Consider the following 21,472-nt stretch of genomic DNA (forward strand, 5'->3'; position numbering starts at 1 on the left):
TAAGTTTTTTCCCTAAAATTTTTTTGTTCTCCTATTTAATTTTTAGTTAAAAACTGAGATCAAACACCCAAATTAGCCTAGGCCTACACAGGGTCAGGATAATCAGAATCATCATCTTCTACCTCCATATGTTGTCCCTCCTAGAAGTCTCCAGGGGCAGTTTCATACATGGAGCTGTTGTCTCCTATGGTAACAATGCCCTTTTCAGGAATACCTCCTGAAAGACATGTCTGAGGTTGTTTTTTATAGTTAAGTTTTATTCATGTAAGTAGGAATACATTGTAGATAACATTTATAGCATGGTAAAAACATAAACCAGTACCACAGTCATTTATTACATTATCAAGTATTATATATTATACATAATAGTATATGCTACACTTTTGTATGACTGGAAGTGCAGGAGGTTTGTTTATCCCAGCATAACCATGAACTTGTGAATGCAATATGATAAGACAGCTATGATATCACAAGGTGATAGTAATATTTCACATTCATTATAATTTTATGGGACCACCATTCTATATGTAATTCTTCAACCCAGAATGTTGTTATGCAGTACATGTCTGTATCCAAAAGCATGGCAAATTTTGAACACAGAACTTGATCTATTCCCATTTATAACCTTAGGAGGTGGCTTATTCAGTTTACTCATTTGTGTTAGGTCTCCAAAATTTGTTAGCTCTGTTAATCAGCTTTTCATCACTGTGAAAATACCTGAGAAAACAAAGGAGGAAAGATTTATTTTGGCTTGTGATTTAAGAGATTTCAGTCCACGGTCTACTGGCTGTGCTGTTTCTGGGCCTTTGGTGAGGCAGTATCTCATGGTGGAAAGATGGTAGAGAGAAGCTGCTTACTTCATGGCAGTCAGGAAGCAGGAGGAGGAGCGCCACGGGTATACTGTCCACAAGGGCATGCCCCTCAAAAATCCACTTACTTTAATAGGTTCCTCCTCCTGCAGTTTCCACCACGTCTCAATATCCCATTCAATTTTGACCATCAGTTGGATTAATCCATTGATAAAGTTGGAGTCTTTATGATCCAATCACTTCTCAAAAGCCCCACTTCTCAACATTGCTGCATTGGGACTAAGCCTTCAATACATGATCCTTTGAAGGACATTTTAGGTCCAAACCATATCATCAGCTATGCAGCTTACTTATAAATAGCAACTTTTTGAGTGCAAATAAAACACTGTTTTCATTTCTCTTCATCTCCTCTCTTTCTCCTATTGTTATGTAGTCTCATTTCACTTTCTGAAGCCAGGTATTCTATGCCTATTCCTTTGCATCTTTTAAGACTTAGCTCATAGGCCAATTAGCCCAAAATAGAAGGCTTTCTGGCCTTTCTGCGCTTTCCACAATACTTTGTGTATATTCATAATGTTATTATAATTTATTATAACAATTTGTTACTTTCCCACTAAACCCTGAAATCCTTTAGAACTAGACCTTACCTTTAGCTTCTAGCTCCATGGCAAATTGAATGCATGAAATTCAAGTTTATTTTGTTTTACTGTTAAAAGTAGATTTACTTTACTGGAAAATTTAAAATACAGAGACTTATTTGGGTATCTTTCTTTTATTCCAAAATTTTTGATAAACAAATCAACTTTTAAATATCCCATCTTGCTTTTGTTGTGGGATGTGTTCACAGACTTTCATAATTTTAAAACAAAAATATATGTGACACTGTAGGCAAGTCATAATTATAGGACTTATTTTTTGGTTCGCTGTGAGAAATTATATTTTATATATCAAGGTCTAACATAGATGTGGGCTCACTGAATCATATCATCTGTCCCTTTGGATGATGTTAAACTGTTATTAACAAGTATTAAGTGAACCACAAAGATAGAATTTTTTTTAACTGTTGGAGTAACCCCTGGGGATAGCTCTATAGCTAAAAGCTTATCCTGCTAGTATCTTTCTGAGAATAAGTAGTTGTTTCTTTTTGTAATGCTGTTGAGAGGACTCCACTAATTACATTGTTTGCACAGTTTTCAAATTGCGCCATTAGAAGTGTGTTAACTGAATTGTTTTGGTTTGATTTGGAGAATGAATGTGTTTTTAATAGATGCTAGGAAATATGGTCTCAATATTATAGATGAAGATATGGTAAGGAGGTCCACATCATTGGAATGGGAAGGAGGGTGAGAGGGAAGAGCAAAGACAGTGAGATTTCATAACTAAAATTTTTGTTAGGCTTAGAATAGGACAAAACTAGTCACAAAAGGGAAGTATCAAAATCATTGAATGGCTGAACCAGCAGTCAGCAGACAAGAATGTAAAATAAGGAAGTTTTCTTTTTTTTAATAAACCTTGTTTCTCTTTTTTTTTAATTTTAAAAGCAGTAGTTTTCATTTAAATAAATCTTGGTAAATAAAGTAGAGTAGAAAACTATCTTCTTAATTTCTACTATACTTCTACAACTCAGTGATAGTTCCTGTGAACATATGAATGTAAAGAAATTTGCTTTTGTAATGAGATGCCATTAAGAAAGAGACACTTCTGGTGAGATTTGACTATGTGTTCCCTTATATTTTAGTTTATTGCTGCTGATGGTTGCTCTCCTGGGTTCTTACTCAGTTCATCTCCTGCTTAGTATGTGTATTCAGACAGGTGAGTAAAATTACCATGCGGTTCATTTGATGAAGCAGTGCCCTGAGTTTCTGTTTACATATAGGATTGGATATCTCAAATCTTAATTGCTAGAGCCAAGAGTGTAGGTTAGTAGTAGAATGTATGTTCAGCATGCAGGCCCTGGGTTCAGTCTCCAGCAGCATGCGCACACATGCACTCACACACACAAAATCTAATTTCCATTAATACATAGAGTGGTCGAAATGAAAAATTTCAAATGCCAGGCTATATAGGCCAAGTCCTATGGGGAAATATCCAAGCACAGGACAGAAGAAGGAGACTAGCATTTTAACTACTTTCCACCACAAAGCACAATGTTGTTTTCTGGGTTAGAGTAGATTAAGGGAGGCACCTAAGAGGTGTTCAAAGCATATGCTTACAGGGAAGCAACAATATTCATTATGATCTTATTTCTCCTTGGTTGATCATTTCCTTAAGGAGAATACCTTCTCAGATCTATAACTTCCTTCCCTGCCTTCTGTCTGTCTTCTAGACAGAGCTTGGAATGGCAGAAGTAGGATTTTAGGAGGCAAGGTCATAAAGCTTTGAATTTATTTTAATATGCTTGATATTTTTACTTACAAGTCTCGAATAAGGTAATTTTTCTTAATTGACAGAAGTATGTGCAATTAATACAATAAATGTGTGTATATTTCTTTCCATTTGGAACTTTATTATGTATAAGTTATTTAAAATTGCAATAATAAAAATATATGAATTACACAACTACCTTTATAAGGTTTTCCTTTTGACATTAACACATATCCTGTAGCCATTGTTCCTGGTCTAGTCTTTTATCTATTCAGTCTCTTTTATCCTTGGATTAGATCAATTTTGATGCCAAAATCAGGAGTTGAATTTCCACATTGGAGAGTTCACTTAGCTCTGTCTGGTTGTATGGCTTTCATACTTTTAGAAGCAGAATAGATACATAAAATAGATTTTAAAAATAGGCTTTTTCTGGGCCGGGCATGGTGGTACATGCCTGTAATCCTAGCAGCTTGGAATGCTAAGACAGGAGCATCATAAGTTCAAAGCCAGCCTCAGCAAAATTGAGGCACTAAGCAGCTCAGTGAGATCCTGTATCTAAATAAAATACAAAATAGGACTGGAGATGTGGCTCAGTGGTTGAGTGCCCCTGAGTTCAATTCCTGGTACCCAACAACAACAACAACAACAAAAATTGACTTATTCTGGATTTAAACAGGTGAAAGAAATCCAAAGATATTTTTGGAGAATTTTAAAACTCTTCAGTTCTAAAACCATTGCTCAAGTTTGTTTTCCTAAAATTTGTCTATTCATCAGAAACACCTGTCAATCTTTTTTTATAAACAGATTTCTTAGCAAGCCCTCTGTGTGATTTTTAATGGAAAAGCAACTAGGATTCATAGTTCATAAATGTAATATGTACCATTGCTTTGGTCATCTTGCCTACAGATGCATGTCTCTGCTCATAAGTGAATGTGTAGACAGATGTGCTAGGAAACAATGCAAAGAAGAAAGTTGTTTGTAACCACATCTCAAATAATAGTTTTAGATAAATATATTTGTATATCCTGCTGAATCTTAACTAAAATTTTAATTTTGAAATTTTGCTTATTTGTGTGAAAATTACTTTCACTGAATTGTGATAGTTTATTTAACATTGTAATAAGTTCTTTTGATGAATTCTATTAAAAAATTAATGCTCTGTGGCAATTAAGTCTTCTTTAACTAAAATGTTTTATTAAATTTAATTTGGGGAAGTAGTATTCAATTTAATGGAGCTACTAAATGATGTTAATGTTTTCCCTCTCCTTTTAGTTCATCTGAATTTAACTTTAAAATTCTAACACTGCCTCCTCTTCTTTTCTGTAACTCTTGGGCATATAAAGTGAAAACATCTCTTTCTCTTTTTTCTTTTTCTTTGACTTTTGTAGCTTATTTTGGTCTGTGAACTAACTTTTTCATGGTTCTTCATATGTACTGAACTGATGCAGGTGTCTTCCTCTGATTGAATTCCTCCAGTCATTATAATTCTCTGGAGGTAGGCTCCCTCTCCCTCCCCAATACATTTGCAGAAGTCTAGAGAATTAATGTAGCTAATTTTTGCTATTGGTTTGTTGGACTATCATAAACTAGTTACAATATTTGTATTGGAATCATTATCCAGAAAAAGAGGTATTTTAAGTCTTTACAAAATAACTTCTTTGTCTGGAGGTAAAAAGTGAAGAGAAATATTTATCTTGATTAAAAACCAAAGTATTTCTTCACATGAAATTCTCTTGTTTTGGATTTTATATAGGATTGGGTCTAGCAGCACTTTTCTTGGGAGCTGAGGTGGCATATTAGGTATCTTATTCTCATTAGCCTTAGTTTGCTGTATGTAAAATGGCTCTGATAATACTTTCCTCTTGGGATTGTTCTGAAAATGAAATAAAATAACGTGTATAAAATTTCAAGTCCTTGATAAATGCTAGCTCCTATTACATGTACTCACTGGGACAAAATCTTGAAATATTGCAAAGTGTCATGGACACTGCGATCTTACAAACAGTTGGCTTATTGCCATTCCATGGGAACACATCTTGTGCTCTGAAATTAAACTTTCAGCTCCCTTTCTCTGGCCTCTACATCACTATTAGCAGAAGGGAATGAAAATTATAGAACTCTGTATGCTTCTGGCCCAAACTCCTACTCTAGTCCCTAAGCCTTCCCAAGTACTGTTATTACCATCCTATGCCTCAAGACCATTTGGATTAATAGTATCATAATATTTATCTCAAATATGTCAGTCACTTCAGTTATTCTTTATTTCCCAGACTCATCCATTATAGCTGTTGCCTGTTTTCTGACCTCATTTTCCTATTGTCTCCACCTCCTAAAACCCTTCCACTATGCTCCTGAACTCACAATCAGCAAAACCTGCATGTCCTTAATTCTTTTCTGAACATTCTCTTCCTTTTCTTAACCTAAGAAAATACTCAGCTCCTCTGAGGACACTGCATCATTGTTCACTCTTTCCTTCCATGTCCCTCATACCATTCGGAAGATTGGATGGGTGCCCTGGTTATATCTCATATCTACTTCTCAACCATCTTCTTCCTCTTAAACCCCCAACTTTGAATCACATAAGTATATACCACCTACTCCTCGCCATGTTGTTATTGTCCGAATACTCCTATACCATCTCCTGTCATTTCAAGAATGTTTTAATTAAGAGCCAAAATATTAATCTCCCATTTCTTTTACTTTCTTCAATATTGCCCCATCATATTTTTAGATGATTTCTGTGTTCATGTAGCCAAATATTATAATATTTTTAGTTCTTGAATCTCTTCAATGATTATATCCTCTATCTACCTCAGCCTATTTATTTCTTGGTCATATTTTCTTGGTTGATCATGTCATTACCAAAATGGTGTTGCTGTCCAAAATCTCATTTTTAAATGTCCAGTTCTCCAGCCACCACCATCTTCCACTTTTCTATCTCATTCTCTGAAATAGCCCAGCTCTTTAACAATTCTTCACCCCCAACTAGGACTTTAATTTGACTTTCCCACCTTTGCACTATCCCTCACATAGTTGTCTCAACTCACCAGTCTTTATCACCTTCATGCCTTGCTGTCTCTGAATAATACTGTAAACTGTTTTAGTTGACCAGTTATGGATTGATGATTTCACTCCACACTCCAGATACCCATATCAGCTATAATTGGAACTCTCATTTAGATGTTCTATAGGCATTATAAGCCCAGTGTGTTCAAAGTTAAACTTACCTTTCATCTCTGACATCTCAAATGTGTTTCTATTCCTGTGTGCCTACCCCAGTGAATGGTATCACTTAGTTTTTATCTCATATGTCACCAAGTAACTAATCAATTTTTAAATATTTCTTAGATCTAATTCCTGGTCCTTATTGCTACTGGATAGATCATGCCATAACCCCTCACAAGGATTGTATTGGAGTTGAATCATAACATGAATATAAATTACAGGATCCTAAAGAAGAAGGAAAAATAATACTTTAAATAGGACTGAGCAATCCAGTTTGCATTCTCCTCAAAGGATGCATATTCATCTGGAGTTTGAGTGTAAGGTGCAAAATACAAATAATACCATTCCCTTTGTTAGTCAAGGTTTGTTTTCTTCAAAGATAAAATTTATATTGAGTTTACTGTATGTGTGGTGCTGATTTAAGAGATTTGTATTTATCAATTGATCTGAGGTTGATAATGTAAAATTTATAGCCACTTTGGAATACATTTTTTCTTTGTATTTTTGCTTTGTTTTTTGTGAAACCAAACATAACTTACTCTGTGATGTCCCTCTTGGTATTTACTAAAACGAATTCAAGACTTACTGTCTACCTATGCATAGATGTTTACAGCAGTGTTATTTACAATTGGTGAAATTTGGGAGCAACCAAAATATCTTCATAAGTGAATGAAAAAAAAAGCCATTGAAACATATTGATACAATAAATAAAGAAATGAGCCATCAAGATACAAAAAGGGGACTAGGATTGTGGCTCAGTGGTAGAGTGCTCACCTAGTGCATGCGGGCCCTGGGTTCGATCCTCAGGTACCACATGAAAATAAATAAAACAAAGGTATTGTGTACAACTAAAAAATAATTTTTTTTAAAAAAAAGGCATAGAGGAATTTAAAATACATACTACTGGGTAAAAGAAACCATGGAATCCAGCAGTTCCTCTTTGGGTTATGTGCACACAGGATATGAAATTAGTACCTTGTAGAGATAATCAGTGCTCTCCTGTCAACTGTAGTATCATTCCCAATAGCCAAATTGTGGAAAGAACCTAAGTGTCTGTCAGTAGATGAAAGAATAAAGAAATTATATATTTATAATGTAACATTATTCAGCCTTAAAAAGAGATCTTTTCAAGTTTGCTAAGTAAAATAAGCAAGACATAGAAAGAAAAATTCTGCATCTTCTCATTTACATGTGGAATCTAAAAAAGTCAAAGACATGGAAACAAAGAATAGAACAGTTTACAGGGGCTGTGGGGAGGGATGAGGAGTTGATGATCAAAGTTTATGAAATCATAGATGATGCATAAATTAAAAATTAATGTACAGCATGTTGAATATAGTTAATACTGTATTATTTACTAGAGATTTGCCAAGATAGTAGATTTCAGGTGCTTTCATCATAGAAAGAAAAAGGTCGGGGGAGGTAAGGGAAGAAGAAAGAAACAAAAGGGAGCTGGGGAAGAAATAAAGGGAGCAGGAGGAGGGAGAAGGGAAAGGGAAGTACCCGGGACTGAATTAGAGCAAATTATATTCCATGCGTTTGTAGTTATGTCAAAATGAATCCCAATGTTATGTGTAATTAAATAGAACCAAGGAGAAGGAAAAAAAATATGTGGGTTTTTTTGCTGAGGCAGTGAGAGGTTTAAGACTCAAGGTAGATACTGCAATTCACCACTTGTTGCTTCCAGAGAGAATTTTGGTCTTTTCTGAATCCTATAACATAGTCTCTTTTTTTGAGAAAGAGAATATAGTCCCCTGTCTTCCTCTTCCTATAGAAGATTACAATTCTTTTATGAGAATTTTTATTTTTAGTAATGAAACATGTGGAGTGAAAGGGCCTTTTGCTGTCCATATTATGTTTTGTGGGGTTTTTTTCCCGTTTGTTTTGTTTTGAGATGAAGTCTCTCTGTGTTGCTCAGAATGGCCTGGAATTCATGATCCTCCCCTAAAGTAGCTAGGATTACAGGGGAGAGCTACTGTGTTCAACTTGTTTTGTCTTTTAAAGCAAAGGTTTTTAAAACTGTCTAGGGCAGTAATTTTCAACACTCCCTTTTTATAGTGAATATTTTCTAAATGCACCTGAAAAAAAAATTCAGTAGGTATTATAATGTACCTGTGGTGGATTGAATAATAGTCCTCCAAAAGACAGTCACATCCTAATTCCTAGAACCTGTGGATGTTATATTATATGACAAAAAAGAACTCTGTAGGTATGACTAAGTTAAGGAGATTGAGATAGCAAGATTATCTTGGCAGGCTCCAAATTCAGTCATATGTGTCATAGAAGGAAGATCACAGACAGAAGAAGCAGTATGACCATAGGCAGAGAGTGGAGTGATAAAACCACAAATAAAGGTATAAAAACAGTACCAGAACCTGGAAGAGACAAGGAATAGAGTCTTTCCAGAACCTTAAAAAGGAGTGTGCCATGTTGACACCTTGATTTTGGCTCAGCTAAACTGAATTTGGACTTATGGCCTTCAGAACTGTGAAAAAAATAAATTTCTGTTGTTTTAAGCCACCAAATTTATGATAGTTTATTAGAGCAGCCATAGAAAACTATTGTACTACCTATGTATTATATAATGCCATTACAATAAAATAAAAGAGAAGAAGAAACAAAGTAAATGTTGGTGATTATTTTCCATCCCTTTAGGAATCAATTTTTGACAAAATTCCAAACAAATTAGTAAGTAACACACCAACTTAGAGTTTCCTGCATTTACATGGTAATTTTATTCTTAGAAATTTAGTTTATATTCAGATCATTAACCATGGTTTTTATAATATCTACCATGTGCTTGACAATCACAGGGCATTTATAAAAGCTGGATATGTGGGTAATGAATGGATGAATGTCCTAAAACTATAGAGGAGTTACATTTTATAAGTTTCAAAATTAACATACAAGGCAAAAGTTATGCTTAGTCAAATTACCTTTGGAAATTCCTGCTGTGTACAGTGGCACACGCCTATGACTCTAGTGACTTGGGAGGCTGAGGCAGGAAGATCACCAAGTTGAGACCAACCTTGGCAATTTAGTAAGACTCTGTCTTAAAGTAAAAAAGGTCTGGGGATGTAGCTCAGTGGTAAAGACCCCCTAGTTCAATCCCCAGTACTGGTTCAATCCTTATATAAGAAAAAAAAAGATTTTTTAATATAGTTTATAAGATAAAGTATTCACTATTTACATGACATGTTGGACTTTTGACATACCATTTCTCAGGAAAGCTGACAGTTGCTAGGATTTTTTTATTTGGTTCATTTAGTTTGGTTTTGCCCAAAATTAGTCTGGGTGTCATAGAAAGGCCATGGATCACTTTAGGGTCAAGATGAATAACATTCAGCATTGTGAGAGGCACACAAGAACTGAAAACAACTGAAATATAACAGATTCATGTTTCCCAAATCATAGCTCACTGTGGACACTTGCTGATCATTTGGAATGGTAGTCAGCTGTCCAAACTCTATTTTAATCTCATTTTCTTTTGATTAGTGAGCCAACAGACCACAGTTAATCAAGTGGGCTCATTATGTGGCTCTGTCTTCAGTGCATTACTGTTCCTGTCTCATCTGTTTTATTATTGAGTGATTCTCAGCTGGGTTTGATTTTTCTCCACCAGGGCATTTGGCAATGTTTGAAGACATTTCTGATTGTCATAACTAGGGATGGGCAGATGGCAGGGATGAGGCACTTTTGGCATCTCATGGGTAAAGGTCAGGATTACTGCTAAACTCCTACAGTACGCAAGACAGCCCCCTTTAACAAAAAAAAGAAAAAGAAAAAAAAATTATCTGGGCCAAAAAGTAGTGGAAAGGTTGAGAAACCCTGGGTTAGACTGTGTGTGCTCTACTCAGGTGCTCTATTCCTGATTTTGGAATTATATCAGGAATCATTTGAACGTGCTTTGATGTTGGAGTAAATGCTTCCTTGACAGAGGCTAAACTTTTTTTTATTGGGCCATAGGGAAGAATTGGGTGTGAGTCCTTCTAGGGTTAAAAGTTTTAATTTAATTTTTTATTTTTATCAAAAGTATTATATGCTAACATATACACACATATGCACTTATGTATGAGCAATTTCCTACCCTTTCTTTCCCACCTCTCTTATATTTCCCAGAGTTAATTTTAAAATGTTGTCTTTCCAAGTCTAGATAATAACCCTCGTTATATGTTGATTTAAGAGAGAGTCTGTTTGTTACAAAAGATAAGTATTTAGCTCAAATGCACTAATATCTCCCTTTTTCTTTTATAGTCTTTATTAGTTTCTACTCAATAGTTTGTTCATTGGTTATTTTGTAACTCCAAAAAACACATGTAATCTCTTTTTTGGTCCATCAACTTTAAATCCTATTTTCGACTCTGCCTTCTTGACATCTGTGCTCCTATCCTTTCTTTCAACTGTCCTCTCCCTATTTCCATAGTGTGTTAATTCTTTCCTTACATTATCAAGATTGACAGTATTTTCTTTGTTTACGTGATCATTTGAAGTTGTTCATGTTTATAAGTTGAATATAAAAGCTTAAAACTAAGGCATAATGTTTACTGCAGAGCTAAGTAGTTTATTGGGATCTCAGAACCCTCTCTATCCATGCAGCATTACAGCGTCTATTGCTATTTGAAAAATGGTAATATCTTAGTATTCTGTTTTCTTTTATTGTAAATAGGGCTCTAAAATCATACTACAATCAGCTGGTATACTGATAATTAAAGACACATTAAGAGGGATCAGAAATGGCCACTAAATTGCATACTGAATACTCAAAATATAAATGACCCCATGGATACTATTAGAAAAAAGTTGAGAGGAAAATAATGGAAAACACAAGAAAGAAAAGAATTTCAGAATAATAAGGGCACATTCCAAATGGCCAACTTTCTGGGAGTTAAACTGTGTTTGAATAACTCATGTCCCTCCATCCAGATCCAAAGATAATATTGCTGCTGCTGAAACTTGGGCTCTGTACTGTAACCAGAGTTTATTAATTGTCCTATTTCATTGAGGAAAAAATGCAAAGCAGACAGAACACTGGAGTAACTAGCTGGAAATATTCCACTATTTCATGGGAAGCAGCTTTCCAAATGATTTCAGTGGAGGCCAAACTCTTGGTCTAGCCAAAATAGCACTAAAGTGTGCCTTGATGGTACATTAAAGAAGAAATTTTTCCCCAGTTTACTTTGATTAAGATTTATAGCTCTCTGCCTCCTCAAAACATAACATTGATTTTTTTAATATCAAAAAATAATTTCCTAAAATAGATTACTAATGATTACTTTTAGTTATTTATTTAAGAAAGGTTGTGCCAAGTACTGCTTATATGAATTCCTGTAAAAGACTGGATTAATTTCATAGTTAATGTTATTTCTTTTCTTTAGGAATATCCTATTCATGTGATTGGTGATAATTATATCTTATTTTTTATCTCTTAAAACATCTCTCATAAGATGTTGATCATACAAGAGCAAAAAATAATAATAGATCAAGAAATGCTTCAGTTAATAACACTAGAGAAAATTAAAATTGCAGCTTAAATGAAATCTGTCAGATATTGAGTAGAGAAAATGGAACCACTCAAGTATCGTGGGGGTCTTTCTGGGTTTTTGTTTTGTTTTATTTTTGAGCCAGAATCTCACTATATTGCCCAGACTGGTCTCTAACCTGTGGGCTCATGTGAATCCTCCTTATTAGCTTCCTGAATAGCTAAACTCCAGGTGTGTGCTACCATGCCCAACTTTATGGTTTTTAAAAATAAAGTTCCATAATTTAGGCCTTAAACAACTTAGTGAAACCCTGTCTCTAAATAAAAAATTTAAATAGGGGTGGGGATGTGGCTCAGTGGTTATGTGCCCCTGGGTTCAATCCCAATAGCAAAAAAAGAAAAAAAATTCCACTACTCCCATTATATAAGTAGTATAAAATACCTGAAAAAGAAGGGAAAAAAGAATGAAGACTAAACTATTACTATTGCCATTTTATAAACACAGTTTTTAGTGGCTTTATATTACTCTATCAGGTATGCCTACTGTAATGTATATCAACCCTTTATTGTTATTGAGCACTTAAGTTTTGTTTGTCTAGTGTATGCCATGCTGTGACAAGTATCTTTGCATCTTTCTCTGATTTTAGTCTTATTTCCTAATATAAAAGCTCCCAGGGGTCAAATGTTCTAAACATTTTAACCACTGATTGTTCAAATCAAATCGCATTCCAACTATTAATACCAGTTTATTCTGTTAGCAGCATTTTAAGAAATTGCTTAAGTGACAGAACAGAACTTTAAAAAAGTGTTTCATTGGAGTTTGGTTTATATGCTGAGATGCTCCAGAAAACCATTAAAAAGCAAGGATGTGCAAATAAAGCTTTGGCTGACTGTGTACACATTTTAGTAAAGCCTCAAAGTTAAGCCAAAAATCCATTATTCATAATCATGATGTCCAGGCATGGAAAAGTGCTTCTAATTTTTGCAACATAAAAGGAGTCTGATGACAGTGACAGAACTGAATGACTACCCAGACATGCTGACTGGAAAGCTAGAATCAGGACTTGAGCACTGTACTTGTCTCCATTTAAAATTTTATTTTTCTAATTTTATTTTTTTACTTTCAGTTTGAGAATTTGTTGTCCTTAGTGATATTTTTATAAAACTGAAAAATAATAGAACCAGAGAGCAAGCTTGAGATTGCTAAAATGTCTGAAGTTGCAATTTAAATTGTCTTCCTTAATCTACTAGTTTGATTATATTTCCTGGAACAGTGAAGGTTGCATATCTATTCTTTTCAGATTCTTTTGTATTAGGATTGTTTGGTCATAATAAAGCTATTTAGTTTTCATGTTTACTAAATATGCATTCTATACTTATTTTCTGCTATTTAAAAGTAAAACAGGGCTGGGGGTGTATCTCAGTGGTTGAGCTATTGCCTAGTACTATCAGGTCTTAGTTTTAATTCCCACATCCCTAAACAAATATACAAATAAATAAATAACCCTAGTGAAACTCTTTGATGAGTTAAACTCTTTGATGAGTATTTTCTTGATAACTTACAAACAGATTAAGTCTTGCAAAATAAGTCATTTGAAAAGAAGATATTTGATATATTCCCATATGTAACAGAAAAGCTTCCTTGCTTTAAATTCCTGGAAAGAAAATTATTCTTGGGGCTGGGGTTGTGGCTCAGCGGTAAAGCACTCACCTAGCACATGCGAGGCCCTGAATTCAATCCTCAGCACCACATAAATAAATAAACAAAATAAAGGTATTGTGTATAACAAAAAAGTAAAATATTAAAAAAAAGAAAAAATTATTCTGAAGAATAATGAATTGGTCAAAATATATTGTTATATTGTGAGTATGTACAAATGGGTAACAATAAATCCCATCATTATGTTGCAAATGTAGTGTTCCAATTAAAAAAAAAGTGGAAAATATAAAATGTAGAATCTCAGGTCCCACCCCAAGACCGACTAATTCAGCATCTCTGAAAGGGGACTTTCCAAAAGAAAAAAGAAAAAGAAAACAAGAAGAAAGAAAAAAAAGAATGAACACATTTAGTTGTAATATTATAAGAATGCTAAAAACAGTGATATTTCTTTAATCTCATGGCTCAGTGACAGATCACAGATATTCTGGAGACTTGGTTCACATAATATAAAATCTAATAAAATTACCTTTTTAATGCCAAATTAGATGCATGTTAACGTGTAGACAATTTTCTGGTATAATATATGTACCAAGGCTGACTGGAATGTTAAGTATAAGGAATTGTGCCTATATATAATGTTGTCAATTAGGTTTAAGAATGTTAAAACAGACTAGTAAAAATTTATTGATTAAAATAATGATTATTTTTTGTAATTGATATTTACTTTAAAATGTATGTATTTGAAGCAAAGAATTTTGGCCTTTCACATAGGAGGGAAAATGCCAGTCCTAAAAGTTTCGTAATTCTGCTTTTTAATTTTGTGTTTTAAATATATCAAAAATTGGACCAGGGTTGTGGCTCAGTGGTAGAGCACTTGCCTAGTGTGCATGAGGCACTGGGTTCGAACCCCAGCACCACATAAAAATAAACAAATAAAATAAAGGTATTAAAAAAATAATTTAAAAAGATCAAAAATCTACCCTTATAAAATTATTATTGAAATCTTTCACTTATTAAAGCATAAAGATTTCTACTTGTAATTAAACTATATGTCCCAAATTCAAAACTAAATTATACTTGTGTACTGTGTTTAGCATTAGGTGAATACATTTTTTTGTGGTACCAGGGATTGAACTCAGGGGCACTCAACCACTGACCTACATCCTCATCCCTATTTTGTATTTTATTTAGAGACAGGGTCTCACTGAGTTACTTAGCATTGTTGCTAAGGTTGGCTTTGAACTTGTGATCCTCCTATCTCAGCCTCCCGGTCTACTGAGATTACAGGTGTGTACCCCCGCCCCCAGCTTCCATTTTTAAAAATAGCTGTATCATCCAAAAATTTTTTCAAAGGATTTTTCAAATCCTTTGATTACCCTGATAATAGATTAAAATTGAAATATTTTTTCTTAATTACTAAAACTCCATATTTTTTAATATTGTACTATTTTCTTTCTGAGTTTATATTATAATATATAAAGGTCATATTTTTTTTACAAATGTTTATTTGTATATACCTGGAAGTTTTTAGTTATGAAAGTATAAATGAATATTTTGCTGATAAAGTGGAAGTTGATAAGAAAACTCATGTTTATCTTGAACAGTTTATTAAAACTGGGTTTAGGAAATGATGAGCTGTATCTTTGGCCAATGGGAGATGTGTATTATTGTACCATGCCTTAGTATTTGCTTCTCTTTAGCATAAGCACTATGAGTTTATGAACTTTTTTTTTTAATGGGGAGTTTAACGTAGGGGCATTTAACCACTGAGCCACATCCCAAGCCTCCCCCTTTTTTATGCACTTTTCACACTATAGTATTATTATATAAATGGTAGCACTACTAACTTAAACATGAAGCTATATGGACTAAGGATGTAATTTGGTTCCTTTATGAGCCCTTTAATTTTCATCTTTTTAATGAATACATTGCTTGAATGTGTGAAATAAGAATGTAATTTATTGTTCTTTTTGATGAAGAAGAGTATATACCCTACTAATTGTTGGATAAAAGTGTCGCTTCCCACCGTTATACATTATTATCATGCTAGACACCTGGAAAAGTAAATGTCTTTGAAAGTATTATACAACTTTAATACTTTATCTAACTTTATTTACATATCCAGTTTGGGGAAACTTTTGCAGTGAAAACTTAAATTTGTACAATGTGTATGCAAGTACTGTATAGGGAGAAGTGGGATATTAAGTAATTATGCCATTTGAATTCTTATAGCCTGGATATTGGTTAAACAACCTTGAGATTTGCTACATATTCTAGGAGGACTCTGTCCTTATAAACCACAGGTCTTCAAAAGTTCCTACTAAAGTTGTTACTTCTAGCAGGGCCCATGGTACATGCCTATAATTTCAACTACTTGGGAGGATGAGGCAGGAGGATTAAAAGTTTAGGGCCAGCCTGGACAACTTAGGGAGATACTAACTAAAAAAAAGTCACTACTTCTGCTTTAAATTTAGTGTGATCATCCAGTAGTTTTAGGACAGGTGAACCCAAGCCACTAGGAGTTTGCAGAATTAATATTGAAAGTGTTTGAGCAACTATCAGTATTTCAGAACACTTAAGAGAAATCACAAATTGACCCATGACCAGCCTATACATTTTATTTAAAATAGATGCAGAGGGGATGTCAGGTAGATACATAGATGATTGCTAGTTGGTAACCAAAATTACTGTGTTGACAATGGTTACCTTATACTGATCAGAAACTTTTGGTTAATAAAAATGGGAAATAATTATTATGTGCCATTAGAGAGACAAAATCTTTTAGAATATGAAATACATTAATAAAAGGAGTCCTTGGTGATTTTTTTAAAGGAGAAATCATCACTGTTGAATAAAAGGACATGAAAATCACAGGCATTGTGGGTTATATTTTGGGTTGAAAATTAAATATTTAATGAAGAAATTTATCAAAGACTTTTTTAACAATAAACAAAGGAGTTCGTTTTTTTCTTTTATTCCTTTTATTCTTTTTAGATATACGTGACAGGAGAGTATATTTTGACATATATACATGGAGTATAACTTTTTCTAATTAGGATCCCATTCTTGTGAAACTCCACAATATGGAGTTTCACTGGTTGTGTATTTATATATGAACATAGGAAAGTTATGTCCAATTCATTCAACTGTCTTTCCTATTCCTGTTCCCCTTCCTTTCCATTCATTCCCTGTTGTCTAATGCCGTGAATTTCTGTTGTACACTGCCCGCCCATTGTCTGTTAGCATCCGCATATCAAAGAGAATATTTGGCATTTTGTTTTGGGGGGATTGGCTTATTTCACTTAGCATGATAATCTCCAGTTCCATTCATTTACTGGCAAATGTCGTAATTTTATTCTTCTTTATGGCTAATGTTTATGTATCACATTTTCCTTATCCATTCATCTATTGAAGGATGGTTCTAAAGCTTATCTGTTGTGAATTGAGCTGCTGTAAACATTAATGTGGCTGCATTGATGTATGCTGATTTTAAATCTTTGAAGTATATACTGAGGAGTAGAATAACTGGGTCAAATGGTGGTTCCATTCCAAGTTTTTTGAGGAATTTCCATACTGCTTTCCAGGGTGTACCAATTTTTAGCCCTACCAGCAATGTGTGAGTGTACCTTTTCCCCAACATTTATTGTTACTTGCATTCTTGATAAATGCCATTCTGACTGGAGTGAGATGGAATGTCAGTGTAGTTTTAATTTGCATTTCTGTAATTGCTAGAGAAGTATAACTTTTTAAAATATATTTGTTGACGGATTGTATTTCTTCCTCGTGAAGTATCTGTTTACTTCCTTTGTCCATTTATTGGTTGGGATATTTGTTCTTTTGGTGTTAATTTTTTGAGTTCTTTATATATCCTGGAGATTAATGCTCTAAAGACCTTTATATAAAATACCTAATTAAGTTCACCTTTCTTTCTATTACCTTTATTTATTTTTTCCTCATATTTATGTCTAGTTCTGATGGGCCTGAATCCTAAAAATTATACTCTGCTTAGTTTGTAGTAGAATACCTTTGTTTTCTTGAAGACTTGGTACATAAATGGTTTGTGTAAAAGTGAAAATGATCATTTCTCTTAACAGCTGTAACATCTTATGAAGATCTTGGACTTTTTGCATTTGGATTACCCGGAAAGGTAATTTTATTTATTTCTTATTGTGTCCAAAACCAAAGTGTCATTTTCTCCTTCTATTTCAAGTTAAGAGATAAGTATATATAATAGAAAGACTTTTTGGGAATAAAAGGAAACAAAAGTTTTTGAAAAAAGAAGAAAAGAAAATGATGGGAGCAGGAAGAGAGAACAGTGTATGTGCCCTTACTAAAAATGCATTAATACTAAAAATACATCAATATACTTAATTCTTTGCTTAAATTTTTTAGTATATTTTATTCTTTTTTTTTTTTTTTTTTTTTTTTGGTACGAGGGATTGAACTCAAGGGCACTCAACCACTGAATCATATTCCCAGCCCTGTTTTGTATTTTATTTAGAGACAGGGTCTCACTGAGTTGCTTAGTACCTCGCTTTGCTGAGGCTGGCTTTGAACTTGTCTCAGCCTTTTGAGACACTGAGATTACATGTGTGTGCCACTGAGCCCAGCTAAGGATCATAGAATTTGAGAGTTAAACAATCCTGAAAGATTACCTAACTACCCCATCATTTATAGGTGAGAAAATTAAGGGCCAGAGCAGTTAAAAGATTTTATTTTTTATAACATTATTTTGTTTATTAATTTTTTTATGTGGTGCTGAGGATCAAACCCAGTGCCTCACATATGCAAGGCAAACACACTACACTGGGCTACAACCCCAGCCCAAGGGTCCTATTTATCAACAATTACATAAAGCCAATTCTACAACCTATGACTACAGATTATAAATCTGCTGCATTTCCTACTTAGAATAAGAAAGATGACAGCAAAATTTAGTGGCACTCATTTTTGATAGGTATTCTCATTTCAGAGCTAGGGAAAAACATTATCTTTTTTCACAGATTATCACGAGTTGAGCGTTGCTATCAGTATTATAGTACCTTTTTTTTCCCCCTGAAGAGCTAATCATACTTCTAGAACCCATATTTATGTTGGTTCCAAACAGAAATTTTTCTGTTTATAAATCTGTTTTTGTATTTTTGTTTGCTTGTATTTTTTTAATTGAAAACCAAAATTTGTACATATTTACCATGTATAGAATGTTATGAAATATATATACAGATTACAGAATGGCTAAATTAAGTAACATATGTCTCACCTCACATACTGTTTCTTTTGCTTTTAATATAAAAGGGTACCTTATTTGTAAATGGCTAACCTAAGTTATTGATCCCCCATGCTGGCCTTGAACTTGCAATTCTCCTGTGTCAATCTCCCAAATATCTAAGATTGCAGGTGTATGCTACCACATGCAGCTAAATTAACTTCTAAGGAGTGAGTATGGGAGGAAAAAGATACGACTATATAATGGAGAGGGGAAAAAAACTTGTACTTATATTCCAATTAACTTTGTTTTTAAAGTACAAAATGGAATGTTTAAATCATATACTAGGTGGCCTCATGGCTTAGACCTTAAAAACTTGAAATTTGCACAAAACAGGAAATATCTTACTTGAGGGTAAAGGATTGTATTCATCATCCCTGGTAACTGGTTCTCTTTCCTAAAATCAAGAGGTTTAGTGTAATCAGTGATGAATTTAATACAGCTAGTTTAATCAAAGAATAAGGACCAAAAAAGTTATTATATAAGAAAACTCCCCAGTTAATGTGATCTGTAAACATGAATCTAAGTGTGATCACTGATCACTGTCATTTCATATTAGTATTTCATGCATCCTTGGGCAGCACCAATCTAAAATAAGAGTAATGGATTGAGTCTCCTTTTCCTAAAACTCTAGAGCTGTTGCAATATTACTTTAATATGTGCACCCAGTTCATAATAGGCAGGTTCACTAGACAGAGCATACTTTGGATGAGGAATTATTATTTGTTTGTGTTTCCTTTCCACTTCCACAAGTGAGTTGAAACTTTCCTATTGTCTCTAGATTTCATATAAATATGATACAAGATAGTATTCTGAGAATCAGTTGTTTTGAAACATTTTGAAATTTTAAGGAAGATTTCAAAAAATGTCTCTAAATTGATGTATTTACTTATCAAATAAATATTTATTAAATAGATACCATGCCCTGCATTGGGCTAGGCACTGAAGATGGCACATTCATCTGGCTTTGTAGATATTAAATGCTTAAATTCAGCTAAAGAATGGAAAAGCAATTATTAAGATGTTATTACTTCTTTGCAATATATTGATAGACAATATATTCATGATAGACAATACACTCAACTATTATATGTGTGTGTGATAGTAGGTATAATTTGTACTGAAGATAGTGTACAGTTTAAAATAGTCTTTTCATAAATAACAGTTTGAAACTAATTTTTAAGTGGGTTGAGATGCAGAGTTCCCTCTGGAAAACATTAGCATGGTAATTACCATATCCCTAAAGACACTTTGCCAGATTTTCAACTCAATATCACTTCTCTGCAGACCCCAAGGCCTTACCTTTGATTGTTTTCAGGACAGACAAATTTTGTGTCACTGATGGAATTCCTAATAGAGATGGGCCTGACAGTTGATCTGTTCCCACTTCATGGAGGACTGAATGATGTTAGATAGATCCAAATATCCCTTGATGATTGCAGTCCACCAAGATTTGAGTCCTCAGAAAGCTCAAATGGAAGTGCAATGTTTAACTATTTCCTCTGAATACATCTTATCACCAGGGATGGATAAAATGTTCGTTGAGTTTCCTAGACGTCTTATCAAAGATCATAAACTTGCAATCCTGCAGCCTGAAACTAGTCCTCAGGCATATATTGTTTGGCTCAAAATTTTTTATTTTTAATATGTTGCCAGCTGATAATCATAAAAGTTTGAAAAACATTGATTTCTGATTTTCCTTTAAAAATCAGAAGATCTGGCTATACTGGATGTGTGTTCTCACATATCATCAACTCACCAGACCTGAGTAGCAAAACTGTTCCATTTTGAAGGGGGAGTTCTCCAATAGACTACAGTTTTCACTACTTTCTATTTTCTTACACTCAGCTTACTTCACTTGAAACATTTTGTCTAAATTTTCAGGGTGTGAGAATGTTTTTGCTCTGGAGTTTTCTGCTATAGACTTTATTAATCCCTGGCATAGAATTTTCAAAAGCTAGGAGTATGCCAAGCTAATATATTCAGAAGGTGTATGATTTCCTTCTATGCAAGACTACACTGGCACAGCACACTCCAAGCTATCTTGGTCTTCCTGCTAAAGTAGTGTGGTAAAACCAATATGAAAGGGACCCTGAGATTCCCCAGATTCAATTTCAGGTTTTTAACTTTGATAATCACTGATTACTAGCTTTTAACAAGTCTAACTATTCAGAAATGACTGCCAAAAAATTGCAAAACATTTTTATGGTAACTGTGGAACTATTAAAGAAAGCCTTTTTATGTAATTTTTATTAATTTTAGTATTACAAATAACTGTCAATTTATTCATTCTTGTTTCTCATTATCATGACTTCTGCATCTATTTTATAGTATTAGTTTTTGGATTTTAATAAAATACTAATTATTTTACATAGTTTCCCCTTTTATCTTCTGAATACATTTTTTTCTTTTATAGGTGGTGGTGGCAGGCACCATAATAATTCAGAATATTGGAGGTAAGCAATTGAAAGTGTACCACTTATTGCACATAAGTGATAGAAATAATTGTCTCTTTGGGTGCTTGCCTCACTAAACATCTAACTGGGAAAGTGATGTGTAGAGGGAAGTATCTACGGAAGCCCTGAGCATTGGCCTAATGAGAATCCTTTTTAGCAGTGCTTGTCACAAGGCTTCTAACTTCAGTTCTAGCTAAACCTTGATTGCATTCT

The 21,472-nt window shown here is 33.8% G+C and overlaps 1 protein-coding gene across 3 annotated transcripts in view; it reads left to right on the forward strand.

Moving 5' to 3' along the window:
• Window positions 1-21,472, forward strand: part of Slc38a6 (solute carrier family 38 member 6) — a 55,959-nt gene that overhangs the window by 2,316 nt on the left and 32,171 nt on the right. For all 3 annotated transcript variants that reach the window (XM_013357469.4, XM_005322771.4, XM_078050014.1), the window contains 3 exons: window positions 2,548-2,621; window positions 17,632-17,684; window positions 21,220-21,259. In XM_013357469.4, coding sequence (XP_013212923.1) covers window positions 2,561-2,621; window positions 17,632-17,684; window positions 21,220-21,259 — 154 coding nt within the window. In that variant the 5' untranslated portion in view covers window positions 2,548-2,560. The remainder of the gene's footprint in view (window positions 1-2,547; window positions 2,622-17,631; window positions 17,685-21,219; window positions 21,260-21,472) is intronic.

The sequence above is a fragment of the Ictidomys tridecemlineatus genome, chromosome 5 (assembly GCF_052094955.1).
Source record: "Ictidomys tridecemlineatus isolate mIctTri1 chromosome 5, mIctTri1.hap1, whole genome shotgun sequence".
In the NCBI taxonomy this organism is placed as follows: Eukaryota; Metazoa; Chordata; class Mammalia; order Rodentia; family Sciuridae; genus Ictidomys; species Ictidomys tridecemlineatus.